We start from the raw sequence: 12,339 nt of genomic DNA on the forward strand, positions 1-12,339 counted from the left end.
CTTCTCTGCTGGCTGCTCTGATTATTGGCATGGCGTCCAGCTGTGCAGTCCAGTGCTAGCATGCCCGGTGCTTCAGGTGTTGCTCCGTCCACGCGGTCCGGCGCTGGAAGTCCTGGATCGCGCTTCGTAACTTCGTCTTCGTCCGTCTACGCATGCCCGGTGCTGGCAACACCGGCGCGTGCCTTCGTCTACGATGTATCTCCGGGGTTGGCAACCCCGGCGCGACGCGTCGTCAACAGCATTCTCCTTCCTGGCGCATCACTTCTTCGACACCATTGCGCCCATGACTAACTCGGCGCCTCCTTGCGCCCGCGGCTCCACGGCAACTCCCTCGACACCGGCTACCCGACTCGACATCGACCACGGCGTTCTTCGCACGGCTACCTCGACTGGCTACACCACCGTACGCTCTCGGCTACATTCGACATCGGCACAAAGGGCTATCATCCGCTTGAGCAACTCGTCGGCTTCCTCTACAGTCAACGCGTCCGCGAGCGACACCGTCACGACGCTCCCGCTAGGACTGCGGGGGGATGTCAGTCCGTCGGCTGCTATTCTCTCCAGTCTGACCGTCCGCGACGCTCCTGTTGTTCGCAACGCTACCGCTACGACTGCGGGGGGGTGTTAGAGATATATTTGGGATACTTGTATTTGGTAGTCTAGGATTTGTAATCCGTCTCCTACCTTATCTTCACGAGAGGCTTCTTGCCCTCAAGTCTTGTTCAATATATACTCGCCCTCGAGGCTCAATAATACATCCATCATATTCCACACCAATTCTCTTTCTCCCTTCTAACATGCAATGCAACAAGTAGAAGAAAATTACAAATTTCGGCCACCAGATGGGTGGGTCAGACAGACCATGGCCCCCTGTAAATCATCGGCTCGCCATGCATCTCCAACTCCACTTGTGCTACTCCCACTCCAAAGCAGACACCACCACCACAGCGTCCACGACTACAGAGCAGGCTTATCGTTGCAAGATGGGGCGCGCAGCAGTACCACGTCCGGGCATAGGGGCCACCTGGTCTCGATGATCGAACCGGGCAAGATCATCGCTGCCCGCGGCCTCGCCGTCACCATCGTCGTCATCGATCTACCGCACAACACCGGGGCAAGCGCAACGGGGCCCTTCCTCGCCGGGGTCTCGGCGGCCAACCCCACCATCTCCTTCCACCGTCTCCCGCAAGTCGAGCTCCCGCCCGTAAAATCCAACCACCCAGAGACATTGACCTTGGAGGTCGCCCGCGTCTCGAACCCTCACCTGCGTGATTTCCTCGCTGACCACCTCCTCCGCCGTTCTCGTCGCAGACTTCTTCTGTAATGTCGCGCGCGGCGTTGCCTCGGAGCTCGGCATTCCCATCTATTTCTTCTTCACCTCCGGCGCTGAGGTCCTGGCTCTCTACTTGCATCTCCCGGTCCTGCACGCTCAGACCACCGCCAACTTCCAGGACATGGGTGATGAGCTCGTGCACGTTCCCGGAATCCCCTCGTTTCCGGCGACAGACTCCATGCGGCCAATCATGGACCGTGATGATGTAGCATACACGAAGTTCGTGAGTGTGTGCAGCGACCTGTGCCTGTCCCAGGGCATCCTCGTCAACACCTTCCGCTCGCTCGAGCCGCGGGCCGTAGAGACCATCGCCGCCGGGCTCTGCTCACCTTTTGGACTCCCGACACCTCCAGTCTCTGCATTGGGCCGCTGATAAAGTCGGTGGAGGTGGGCACCAAGTGCGGCGACGAGTGCATAGCGTGGCTGGACACCCAGCACAAGGACAACGTGGTGTTCCTCTGCTTCGGCAGCCTCGGTCAGTTTAGTGCCAAGCAGATCAGGGAGGTGGCGGCCGGGCTAGAGGCAAGTGGGCAGCGTTTCCTTTGGGTCGTAAAGAGCCCGTCCAACGATGACCCGACGAAGAAGTTCGACGAGCCGTCGGAGCCGGACCTCGACGCCCTGCTCCCGGAGGGCTTCCGAGACCGTACCAAGGAGACGGGCTGGTCGTCAAGTCATGGGCGCCTCAACGCGATGTGCTTATGCACGCAGCGGTGGCCCTGTTCGTGACGCACTGTCGGTGGAACTCGGTGCTGGAGTCGATCATGGCGGGTGTGCCGATGCTAGCGTGGCCATTGTACGCAGAGCAGCGGGTGAACAAGGTGTTCCTGGAGAAGGAGCTTGGGCTAGCCCTGGCAATGGAAGGGTACGACAAGGAGATGGTGGAGGCAAAGGAGGTGGCAGCAAAGAATGAGCGTCAGGGCGGGGAGTCCGAGGCGACGTTGGCGTCGCTAGTTAACGCGTGGGTACTTGCTTGCTTGACGTTGGCTGGATCAGTTAAGAAGGGATCCGGTGATGCAAGCGTGGTTGTGTGTAGGAGTATTATCAGGACATGTACAATGATGACATATGGATACAGATGTCTCATGATAAAAAATAATTTAAGGCATATCTGTTGATTTTTTCCCCAATGCAAGCTACTATTAGTGGGCTTATCAAAAAATAAAAAGTGACTCTCACTACACATGCATTCTTCCTCTTCAGTTCAACTTTTTTCAACTTTATGCATCGGATCACACTTTTCTCTCTAAGCACTCGCCTCCTGAAGAAGATCCTGCTTCCCCATCCGAACTTACTTTTATTATCATTCGATTCTACATGGCATGTGAGGCATCACCCTGGAGCTATGCATTGGCCATGCCCTTAAGGTGTTGCGAAAATAAACAAGTACTACCGTTGAGGTAGGTTGTGTTTTTTCCTTTTTACCAGTTTCATTTGCAACCTACTTATATCTTACCTTTGGAAGCAAACAAAATAGAATAACCGTTTTACAATTTCTCAAGCGGCTAAGAAAAGAAAGTTCTAAGTCAATGCCAAGAATAATCTAGTCTGAACATTAAGATATGTGCAAATGCAAGAAAGATGACAAAATGTTCATCCAGCGGCCATAAATACTGACTAATAAAATAAATATTTCCACGGCACCTGATAAATAACCACTCCAAGAAAATAGATGCTCTCATGTCATTTTAAACGGGGCAATCGGTAAAACGATCATACCACGGAACACGAGAAAAAGGGACAAACGATCATACCATTGTTTCTTTTTACAAAACACCACGTCTTTCTCTTCGCTATTAGCTACTCAAATACTCTAGACATTATGCATAGTTGCAGCAAGGTTGTACAACAGTTTCAGAAACCACAATAACTATATCTAGTTCGGCCGAATTTGAAATTTGGGTAAGTCAATTTTCGAGTGAAGGAAGGAAGCTGGAGGGAAGGAAGGAACTCGCCAGAGGGAAGGAAAGAGCTCGCCGGAGAAGACCCCGCTATCTACCTTATGGTGTCAGACTATCTCATTATCTATCTTAGGGGTGTGTGTGGGCGGGACGGGGGAAGGGTGCAAATTTGCCGAAAAAGAAAAGATCATCGTTGGGGTTAGAGGGATAGCCGGGGGCCATGACATAACAGCGGTGGGCACGGCGGGCGTTAAGGTGAGGGTGGGGCGGCGGTAGGTCTATGGTGGTTAGGCGGGTCTGGAGGTTGAGGAAGACATGTGGTTGTTGATTACCAAACCCCCTCAACTGACCCAAATAAAATTTCCAGTCAACTGGTTTCTAGTTGGCCAGCCATGCCGCACTTGCAAGCAGAAGAAGGCGCAATTATATTGTGGCATGCAACCGATCAATTTAATATAAGAAATTCTGCAATTAGAGGCCCTCTCAACTCACAAATACTCAGCATCTACAAAAAAAGTCACGATTTCTCGGGTTTTTGGAGTATTAACAAAAAAACTACCACATTTGATGGAAACATTCCTACAAACTACCACTTTACAAATTTGTGCCGAAAATTATCATTTTCTCACTAATTCTTAACTAAAAACTACCATGTCTGAAAAGAGCCTGATTTGCCTCTTTTAATCACGTTTCTGACTGGCTGGGCCCACACGTAAGCGTTGACGTGGCACATTAGCAAAATTTGTGTGATGGCGGCCGAGGAGCTCAAGGCCCGCCGGCGAAGGGCGCGGGGCGGGCGGCTCCGGTAGCTCCAGCAGCGACCCGCGGTAGCTCCAGCGCCGATCGCGGTGACCCATGGCTCCAGCGGTGAAGGGCGGCGGCGGAGGGTGCGGGGAGCCCGGGCGGCCGGAGGCGGGGGCGCGGCCGCGGGAGCCGCAACATGCGAGGAGCGGCAGCAGGGGCACGACAGTGGCGAGCCGTGCGTGACGGGGGCACGACCCGGGCGTAGCAGGTGTGGCGAGCGCGCGTGGTACGGGGACGACGACCACGGTGCGCATGGCGAGGGGCGGCCACGAGCACTGCGGGCGTGCAGGTGCGGCTCGGAGCACGAGCTCCAGCGCTCGAAGGCGGCGTTGATGCGGCAAGTAACCAAGGGGGAGTAGAGGGGAAGCAGCAAGCACTCACGATGGTGATGGGGAGCTACACGGGGTGGTCGGGGATGCGGCGAAGTGCGGCTCGGGCACGCCAGCACGGCCGAGGCGGCTCCAGCCGGCGTGGTTGCGCCGCCGTCTCCAGTACCGACCAACGCCGGGGAGGTGCTTCGCGGGGACGTCGCCATAAAGAAGAACGTGGAGTGCACATGAGATGTTCGAGGAAATGCCAAAGAGAGAGAGGAGGAAGAAGATTGATTCTGACAGGTGGGCCCATCCTGTCAGAAATGCGCTTAGAAGAGACGAATCGGACACTTTTCCGACATGATAATTTTTAGTCAAAGATTAGTAAAAAAGTGGTAATTTTCAGCAAAAATTTGCAAAGTGATAGTTTGTATGCATGGTTTCATGAAATGTGATAGTTTTTTGTTAAATACTTGGTTTTTTTAAAAGAAAAGAAAACGCAAACAACAATCGGCAGAACAAAGAGCTAGTGCCTAGTGCCCATGCGATCGATCGATCGATCGATCGAACCCCACGGACTGGATCAAACGAAGAGTTACCCTGCGTGCGCCACACAGGCAACAGTTCAGGCACTGCACCGGCGCACCGTCCCGCCCCTCTCCCTGCGCGCCTGCCCCGCCGCCCGCCACGTATGAGACCCCCTCCCCCCGCGCCGGGCGCCGGCCCAGCTCCTCTGAGGTACCGCCGACCCGCCTGGGAAGTCCGCCGCTCCGCCCCCAAGTCCTGGCTTGACGGGCTCCGGTCAGGATCTCGCTAGGCGCGGCTGTTGGGAGTTCCCGAGTGTAACGACACAGCTGGTGCGGCGGTAAGTCTTGGTTCTTGTCAGACACTCATACAAATTTAACTGCAGTATGATCAATTTCTAAACAGAAGATGCCTAGAGCATCTTAAGATGACAGGGTAGAGTCTTCATATTATACAGCACATGCCCACATTTTACAATGCGGTCTTGAAATATTTGTGTTAGGCATTATGTACAGCGGGATATTACGCTCATTTACACATCGACGGGGGGAATGCACATTTCAAAATCAGAAGCACAAGATTTCCTTCTAAATGATTACAATCTTACGCTACATTGACACAATAAATTTTCATTCTAGTTTTCGAATTCCTCTTCAAGCCCCAAAGAATAATGCGGCACAGTTACAGAAACAGCAACAAAAGGTGGTCGGGGAAGATGTACAATGTGGATAGATATCGGAACCAAAACTGATCCTAGGTATTATGATGACGCTGATCGAAGTTCTACCAGTGAAGCGTACACCCCATCTTTTATGTTCATCAGCACCTCGTGTCTTCCTTTCTCAACTATTGCACCATCCTTGAGAACCGCAATGATATCAGCACCTTTGATCGTCGAGAGGCGGTGAGCCACAACAACCGTGGTCCTGCCGACCATCACATTGTCTAATGCATCCTGCACAATTCGCTCGGACTCAGCATCCAAGGCACTAGTCGCCTCATCAAGTAGTAGTATCTTAGGGTCCTTCAATATGGCCCTTGCAATTGCCACTCGCTGCTTCTGGCCACCCGACAGCTGTATCCCCCTCTCCCCAACTGTGGTGTCATATCCTTGGGGAAGGCTTGATATGAACTCATGCGCATTGGATGCCTTTGCAGCTGCAATGAGCTCCTCCTCAGTAACTTCCCCATCCTTACCATAGGCTATGTTGGCACGGATTGTATCATTGAAGAGTACAGGCTCTTGGCTCACAAGTCCCGTTTGATCCCTCAACCAATTGATGTTTAAGCTCTTGATTTCCACTCCATCCAATGAGATGGTGCCTGAATCAGGATTGTAGAATCGCTCCAACAGTGCAATTACCGTTGACTTGCCGCTACCACTCTCTCCAACAAGGGCAACAGTCTGTAAGACCACAGTGAAAGTAAGCTAATATGTAAATCACTGTAGAAGATATAACAATAGTGATTTGGATAGAAAAAGGTGGGCTAACCTTGCCAGAGGGAATGTGCAGGGTAAAGTCACTGAAGATCTGAATATCTGGGCGGGTTGGGTACTTGAAGCTGACATGCTGGAAATCGATGTTGCCCTTGACCTCATCTAATGTCAAACCCTCATTGCGGCTTGAGTCTATTTCAGACTTTCGGTCCAATAAAGCAAATATGGAAATAGCTGACTCTTTTGCTTTTGTTGAATCGGTGGCCATTGCACTTGTTTGAGATACTCCAATAGTTGCTAAAACCAGTGCAAAGAAAACCTGCAAAGTATGACTAACTATGTGAACCTCGTGGAAGTAGTGACTGGTTAAGGATGGAGGGATTAAGACTGAAAAACTTAATATGAAGAAGAAATAATTATTACTCCCTCTGTAAATAAATATAAGAGCATTTAGACCACTACTTTAGTGATGTAAACGCTCTTATATTTCTTTACAGAGGGAGTACTTCTGAAATAATGCAATTACGTACCTTGAAAACATCACCAAAACTTGATTGGCCATGGCGCACAAATTGTGCTCCAACATAGAAACAAAGACCATATGTAAGGTACAGCATCAAGAATGAGAAACCAAATCCGATGCCTCCAACTATTCCTGTTCTGACTCCTTGACTCATTGAGGCTTCACATTTATCATCATATATTCTTGTAATTCTTTTCTCAGAACAAAATGAAGCGACGGTCCTAATACTACTAATTGCATCAGTGGCCACTTGACTTGCGTCTTCATACATCATCTGGAGAACCAGCAATTCATTAGCATTGACATAACAATTTTCAGAATGTGAAAACTAATTATCTAGAGTAAACTCAGATTCTTATTACTCGATGATTTTTTTTAAATGACTTCACTTTATAGCCTTGACTGAATAATTGTCATCTTATCTTACTGTTACATAAATAGAAGTTTGTGTGTTAAGAAAAAAGGGAGCTTGTAGTGGTTGTTCACACCCATGTTTCCCACCTCGCTAAAAATCTATAACAAAAAATAAAAACAAGCTAACTAACTGAACACATAGACCTTAATGAACTAATTTGACCACCTAAAAATTCTCAGACAAAAATGGAGCATGGCACGGGTCAAAAAGAAAGTATGACTAGGTGTTACTGTGGAGCCAAGGGCACAGAGTAAGGTTTTAAGCTGAGCAAGAATGTGGAGGTGTGACTTCGGCCAAGGCAGAAGTCGGATGGGATGACGGCGTAGGGGAGACCTGAGGCAGTCTGAGCCGATGAATGGCTTAACGTGAACAGTTTCTTTTTACCGGCGGCAAAGCACTAAGCATGTCTATTAGATTGTAGGTCTAGCTTCACAATTAGAAACTGAATGCTCTACTAATTACTCCCTCCAGTTTCCCAAATGTGTCGTTTTGCACAGAGGCAGAATTTTTGTTGGACCTTTTAAATATGGTACAATAAATTAGTGGTTCTAACAGAAGACCCGCTAATGAAATATATCACACGAAACTTCTGTCCTAAGTAACAACTTATATGGAACTGCATGGAGTATCATTTAGTTTTAGTAATTATTTGCAAAATATCACATTGCTAGAAAAACAGCCTAATGGCTTCTTTTGATGGGTTACCTTGGCATCTTGACTGAAACCCTTCAAGAACTTCACTTGGGCATAACCTTGAAGGCCCACTAATGGAATCACACAGAGGATGATCAAAGAGAGCTTCCAGTCAGCTATCATAGCAATGACAAACCCTGTGATAAGTGTAGAGATAATCTGAACCGTTAAGGCCAAGTTATCTCCCACTAAACGCCGTACATTCAAAGCATCAACTGACAGTCTTGCACCAAGTGCTCCGCTGTAAGATATAATTTGGCAGTCAGTACCTAAAAGTAAAGCTCACAGATTCTAAAGGAAGAAGAAACCAAGCGAAAAACTGTAACAAACCTGGAATTTTTAGGATCATCAAACCAAGCGACTTCTTGGTGCACAATGCTTCGAAATGACATAGCACGGATACGCTCTATAAGCTTCCCTCCGGCTATTCCAAACAAGAAGAGCTCTGCGGGTATTGAGATTATCGAAATGATACCCAGCACCACACACATCAAACCCCAAAAGCTAGAATCCTTTCTGAGTTTATCTGGTGGCTCATAGAAAGTTTTAATGGCACTGGAAATCATCACACCGAACATTGGGAAAAGCACTCCGTGAACTGCTGCAGCTAGGGATCCTAACAGAATAATAAGTACCTCTGGTTTATTAAGAAGTGCCAGCCGTCCCATAGGAGCTTTCTTTGGAACCTCACCATCCTGCTCTGTATGATTCTCCCCATGTGTATCATTTCCTTCAGGCAATTCAACTGCGCCAGGAAGCCCAAAGGAGAGGTTGAAAGAATTCCTACTACTATTCCCTGCAGAACCTCTGCTAATCGATCGCTTCAATGACAAGCTTGTACTCTTAGACCTTGGATCCAATCTTCTATGGTCTACTTTCTGCTCTTCTTCATTGTTTTCTTGAAGCCTAATTAGTTGAGAGTATGCACCATCTGGGTTTACTACCAATTCATCGTGGGGACCTATATGAAACATTCATTTTGTGTAGAAAATTGATCAGTTTAGTCAAAATATGCCAAAGAAGTGATTAATAAAAGGTGAGTGATGAGAATGTAATCTTGACCTTGTTCAACTATCTTTCCTTGTTGAACAACTGATATGCAATCAGCATTCCTGACAGTAGTTAGACGATGAGCAACCACAAGCGTCGTTCTGTCCACCATGATCCTATTCAGTGCCTCCTGAACTATCCTCTCCGACTCCACATCCAATGCACTAGTAGCTTCATCTAACAAAAGTATTTTGGGGTTTTTAATGATTGCTCTTGCAATTGCGATCCTTTGCTTTTGCCCCCCTGAAAGCTGAGCACCGCGTTGGCCAACCATTGTATCATAACCCTGGTACAGAATAAAAATAAAATATTAGCACTCAACTAAAATGGAAGAACTTGGATTAGGACAAATTATTGAAATTTTGACACACATTGGGCAACTTATCGATGAAATTTGCTGCATTGGCGAGCTCAGCGGCTCTCTTGATCTCCTCAATTGTTGCGCCTTCTTTGCCATATGTAATGTTATCTTTAATTGAGGTCATAAAGAGCAAGGGCTCTTGGCTAACAAGACCAATTTTCCCTCTTACTGAATCAAGCTGTAAACTCTTGATATTGATCCCATCAATCAAAACTTCACCAGCCTGCGGATCATAGAATCTCTCTACAAGACTAATCACAGTTGACTTGCCACTTCCACTCTCCCCAACTATAGCCATTGTAGTGCCACTAGACACATGCAAGGAGAATCCATCAAATATCAGTTGCTCTGGCCTTGCTGGGTAGCTGAAATACACATCTCTCAGCTCAACATCACCCTTGATATCTTCTAACTGCTTACCAGTCTTGTCATCAGGATCAATCTCTGGTTTCCTCTTGATTGTTGTGAACAATCTGTGTGCTGCAGATTGTCCCTCTGCAAAGGCTGTCATACAAGGGGTTGCATTACCTAAAGACCTGCAACACAATCAGAAATTATCACTACCAACGATGCGATGTGAATCATCATTACGATATGAATTCCACTTGAAGGTGGATAACTCACATTGCTCCAGTCATGATAGCAAACAAGATACTGATGACTTCTCCTCCTGTGTATCCTTTGGTAAGTATCAACTTTCCACCATACCATATGGCTAAGCCATAGCTAGAGAAGAATATGAAGAAAACAGAACCCATGCCAAAACCATTGGCAAGTCCTTCCTTGACAGTTGTCTTGTATGCTTTGTTTATGAGTTTATTGTAATCTCCGATGGCCTGTTTCTCCCCATTGAAAGAGGCAACCTGTTTTACAGATGTAGCAACAAGATAACTTGTGAGTACTCAAGAAATCATATCCTCCTTTTTCGTGGGAACGTTTCAACTAGCCATTATTTAAATTGATGTGCAAATTGAGCTTACTGTTTTTATGGCTCCAATTGTCTGTTCAACAACATTCGCTGCATCACTGTATGATGCTTGACCTTTGCTAGAGATTGTAGATAACACTTTGGCCACTGCTCCTCCTGCAATTACAACTGGAGGTATGCATGCCAACATGACAAGAGATAGAAGCCATCCTTTCACAAAAGCTACCACGAAACCGCCTATGAAAGTAGCCACAAGTTGTAGGAACTTGCCAACCTGCAGTAGTCAATTATGTCATTTTTATATGAGTTGGAATGTAATGAACACACTTTTGCTTATGCGCTCTTCATTTGACTGGGAGAAAATCCTTACCTTCTCACCAATAGCATCCTGAACTAGCACAGTATCACCAGACATTCTTGAAACTATCAGCCCAGTTGTCATTTCTACGTCGAAGAATGATATATCCTGTCTCAAGACAGATTTAAGGTATAGAGATCGAACGCGTGTGGCCTGCCTTTCTCCAGTAATTGTCCAGCATGCCACCTCTGCACAGACAACAGGTTGGCTTGACAGTTATTCTACCTTGACACGAGAACTATATGACTTAAACATGGGTAATTCTGTTTACAATTTCCTTCAGTTGCGCTATGTGAACAAAATTATGTACAGTATATTTCTTCATGTGTCACTTTTCAGTTGAAATATAAAACGTGCATACACTGTTTTTCTTATACTCTGTTTTGCTGTACTCTTTGGACAAGAATTTCAGGAACACAACTTGGACTTTGCGACATCTAGCAATTTTGAAATACTAGTAAGGTGTCATCTGTCTTTTTCAGTTTAGTCAAACATATATTAATCTCATTATTTCTCTATAAGAAAGATAGCAGCCATGTTAAGTAACTAGCAGCAATTATGCAGGTGGTGCGAACAGATGTGGAGAAGTTGACAAAGTCTTCTCATGCTCTTACGGAGAAAGGAGACCACCGCTGTTCCGATACCCAAGTAGACAAAGTTCAGAACCGCCTGCAAGAACGAAATGATAACAGGGTGAAAATTTATTCCTGTCTTTACTGTCTTGCAGCAATGTAATATATGCAAGGAAATAAATCTAACTATATTATGGTAAAACTCAGGTGCTAGAAATTGTTGCAGTTTTTTTTCCTCTTTGGTATCCATGATGCTGATGGCCAACTGACAGTGACAAAGAAAGTGCAATGCCACAAACGTGACAGTGCGGATCACCTCTATCCCGTTTCAGAGTTTCAAAAGAGAGTATTCTAAAAAAAAGGTTTCAGAAGCGAGAAAAAAAAAGAACAGCACGGATCTCGGGGGCAGAGCTTCAGATCCTTTATTTATCGGGAGAGATCCCAACATGTGGGTGGCATCTACCCCTATCTCTTATGTTAATTAATGCTAATCTACGTGAAATCTCTTGTTAAACTTGCAAACTGCAGTAAACTGGAGTGATCCGCAAGCTAGTTCAGAAACGTGATAGATTTGAATACAGAACACCATGTAAAACCGCTGCAAATTTTCGTTCTAAACTGGGCTCCAGACTCAAGAAAATTAATGGCAGAAGAAGCAGAAGGGCGACAAGATTCGCCGGAGCTTTCTCGGAAGTAGAAATGGCATCGGCCGAGCAGAGTAGCCCGAAAGGGACGCGGTTCTGGTGCGTTGCCACGGATGCCTGGGCGAGGAGAAGCCGAGGTGATCGGAAAGGTGGCCGCTGACCAGAGAGAGCTCAGCTCACCTTGTTGACGCGGTGGAGGACGTTGTCACCGGTGGCGCCGCCGAAGGCGTCGATCATGTCGCCGAAGATGACCGTCATGAGCGGCTGCGAGACGCCGTTGGCCAGCGCGGCCAGCGTGCCGACCAGCATCAGCAGCTGGTCCGTGCGGTCGGCGTACCGGAACATCCCCGTGAAGGACACCCTCTTCGCGTGCCCGCCCTCCTTCTCCTCGCCATGGCCATCCCTCCCTTTCGCGGCTGCGTCCATTGCTGGCAGCTTGGCGTGTACAGAGGACGCACGGCTTTTTGTTTAAGCCTGATTCTTACG

At 47.6% G+C, this 12,339-nt stretch overlaps 1 protein-coding gene and 1 pseudogene across 1 annotated transcript; one reads left to right on the plus strand and one right to left on the minus strand.

The window, feature by feature from the left end:
• The first annotated feature begins 862 nt into the window (after positions 1 to 862).
• Positions 863 to 2,448, plus strand: LOC125546850 (annotated as a pseudogene).
• Positions 2,449 to 5,429: 2,981 nt separating this feature from the next.
• On the minus strand, positions 5,430 to 12,339 carry LOC125544186 (ABC transporter B family member 4-like). Its single transcript, XM_048707771.1, has 12 exons — positions 12,034 to 12,339; positions 11,252 to 11,306; positions 10,650 to 10,825; positions 10,332 to 10,553; positions 9,976 to 10,214; positions 9,362 to 9,887; positions 9,003 to 9,276; positions 8,271 to 8,901; positions 7,953 to 8,181; positions 6,840 to 7,106; positions 6,365 to 6,628; positions 5,430 to 6,276 (listed from the first exon to the last, which is right to left on the minus strand). The coding sequence occupies exons 1-12, from the start codon at positions 12,277 to 12,279 to the stop codon at positions 5,632 to 5,634; spliced, it is 3,774 nt and encodes a 1,257-aa protein (XP_048563728.1). The 5' UTR covers positions 12,280 to 12,339; the 3' UTR covers positions 5,430 to 5,631.

Source organism: Triticum urartu, chromosome 3 (genome assembly GCF_003073215.2).
Source record: "Triticum urartu cultivar G1812 chromosome 3, Tu2.1, whole genome shotgun sequence".
Classification (NCBI taxonomy): domain Eukaryota; kingdom Viridiplantae; phylum Streptophyta; class Magnoliopsida; order Poales; family Poaceae; genus Triticum; species Triticum urartu.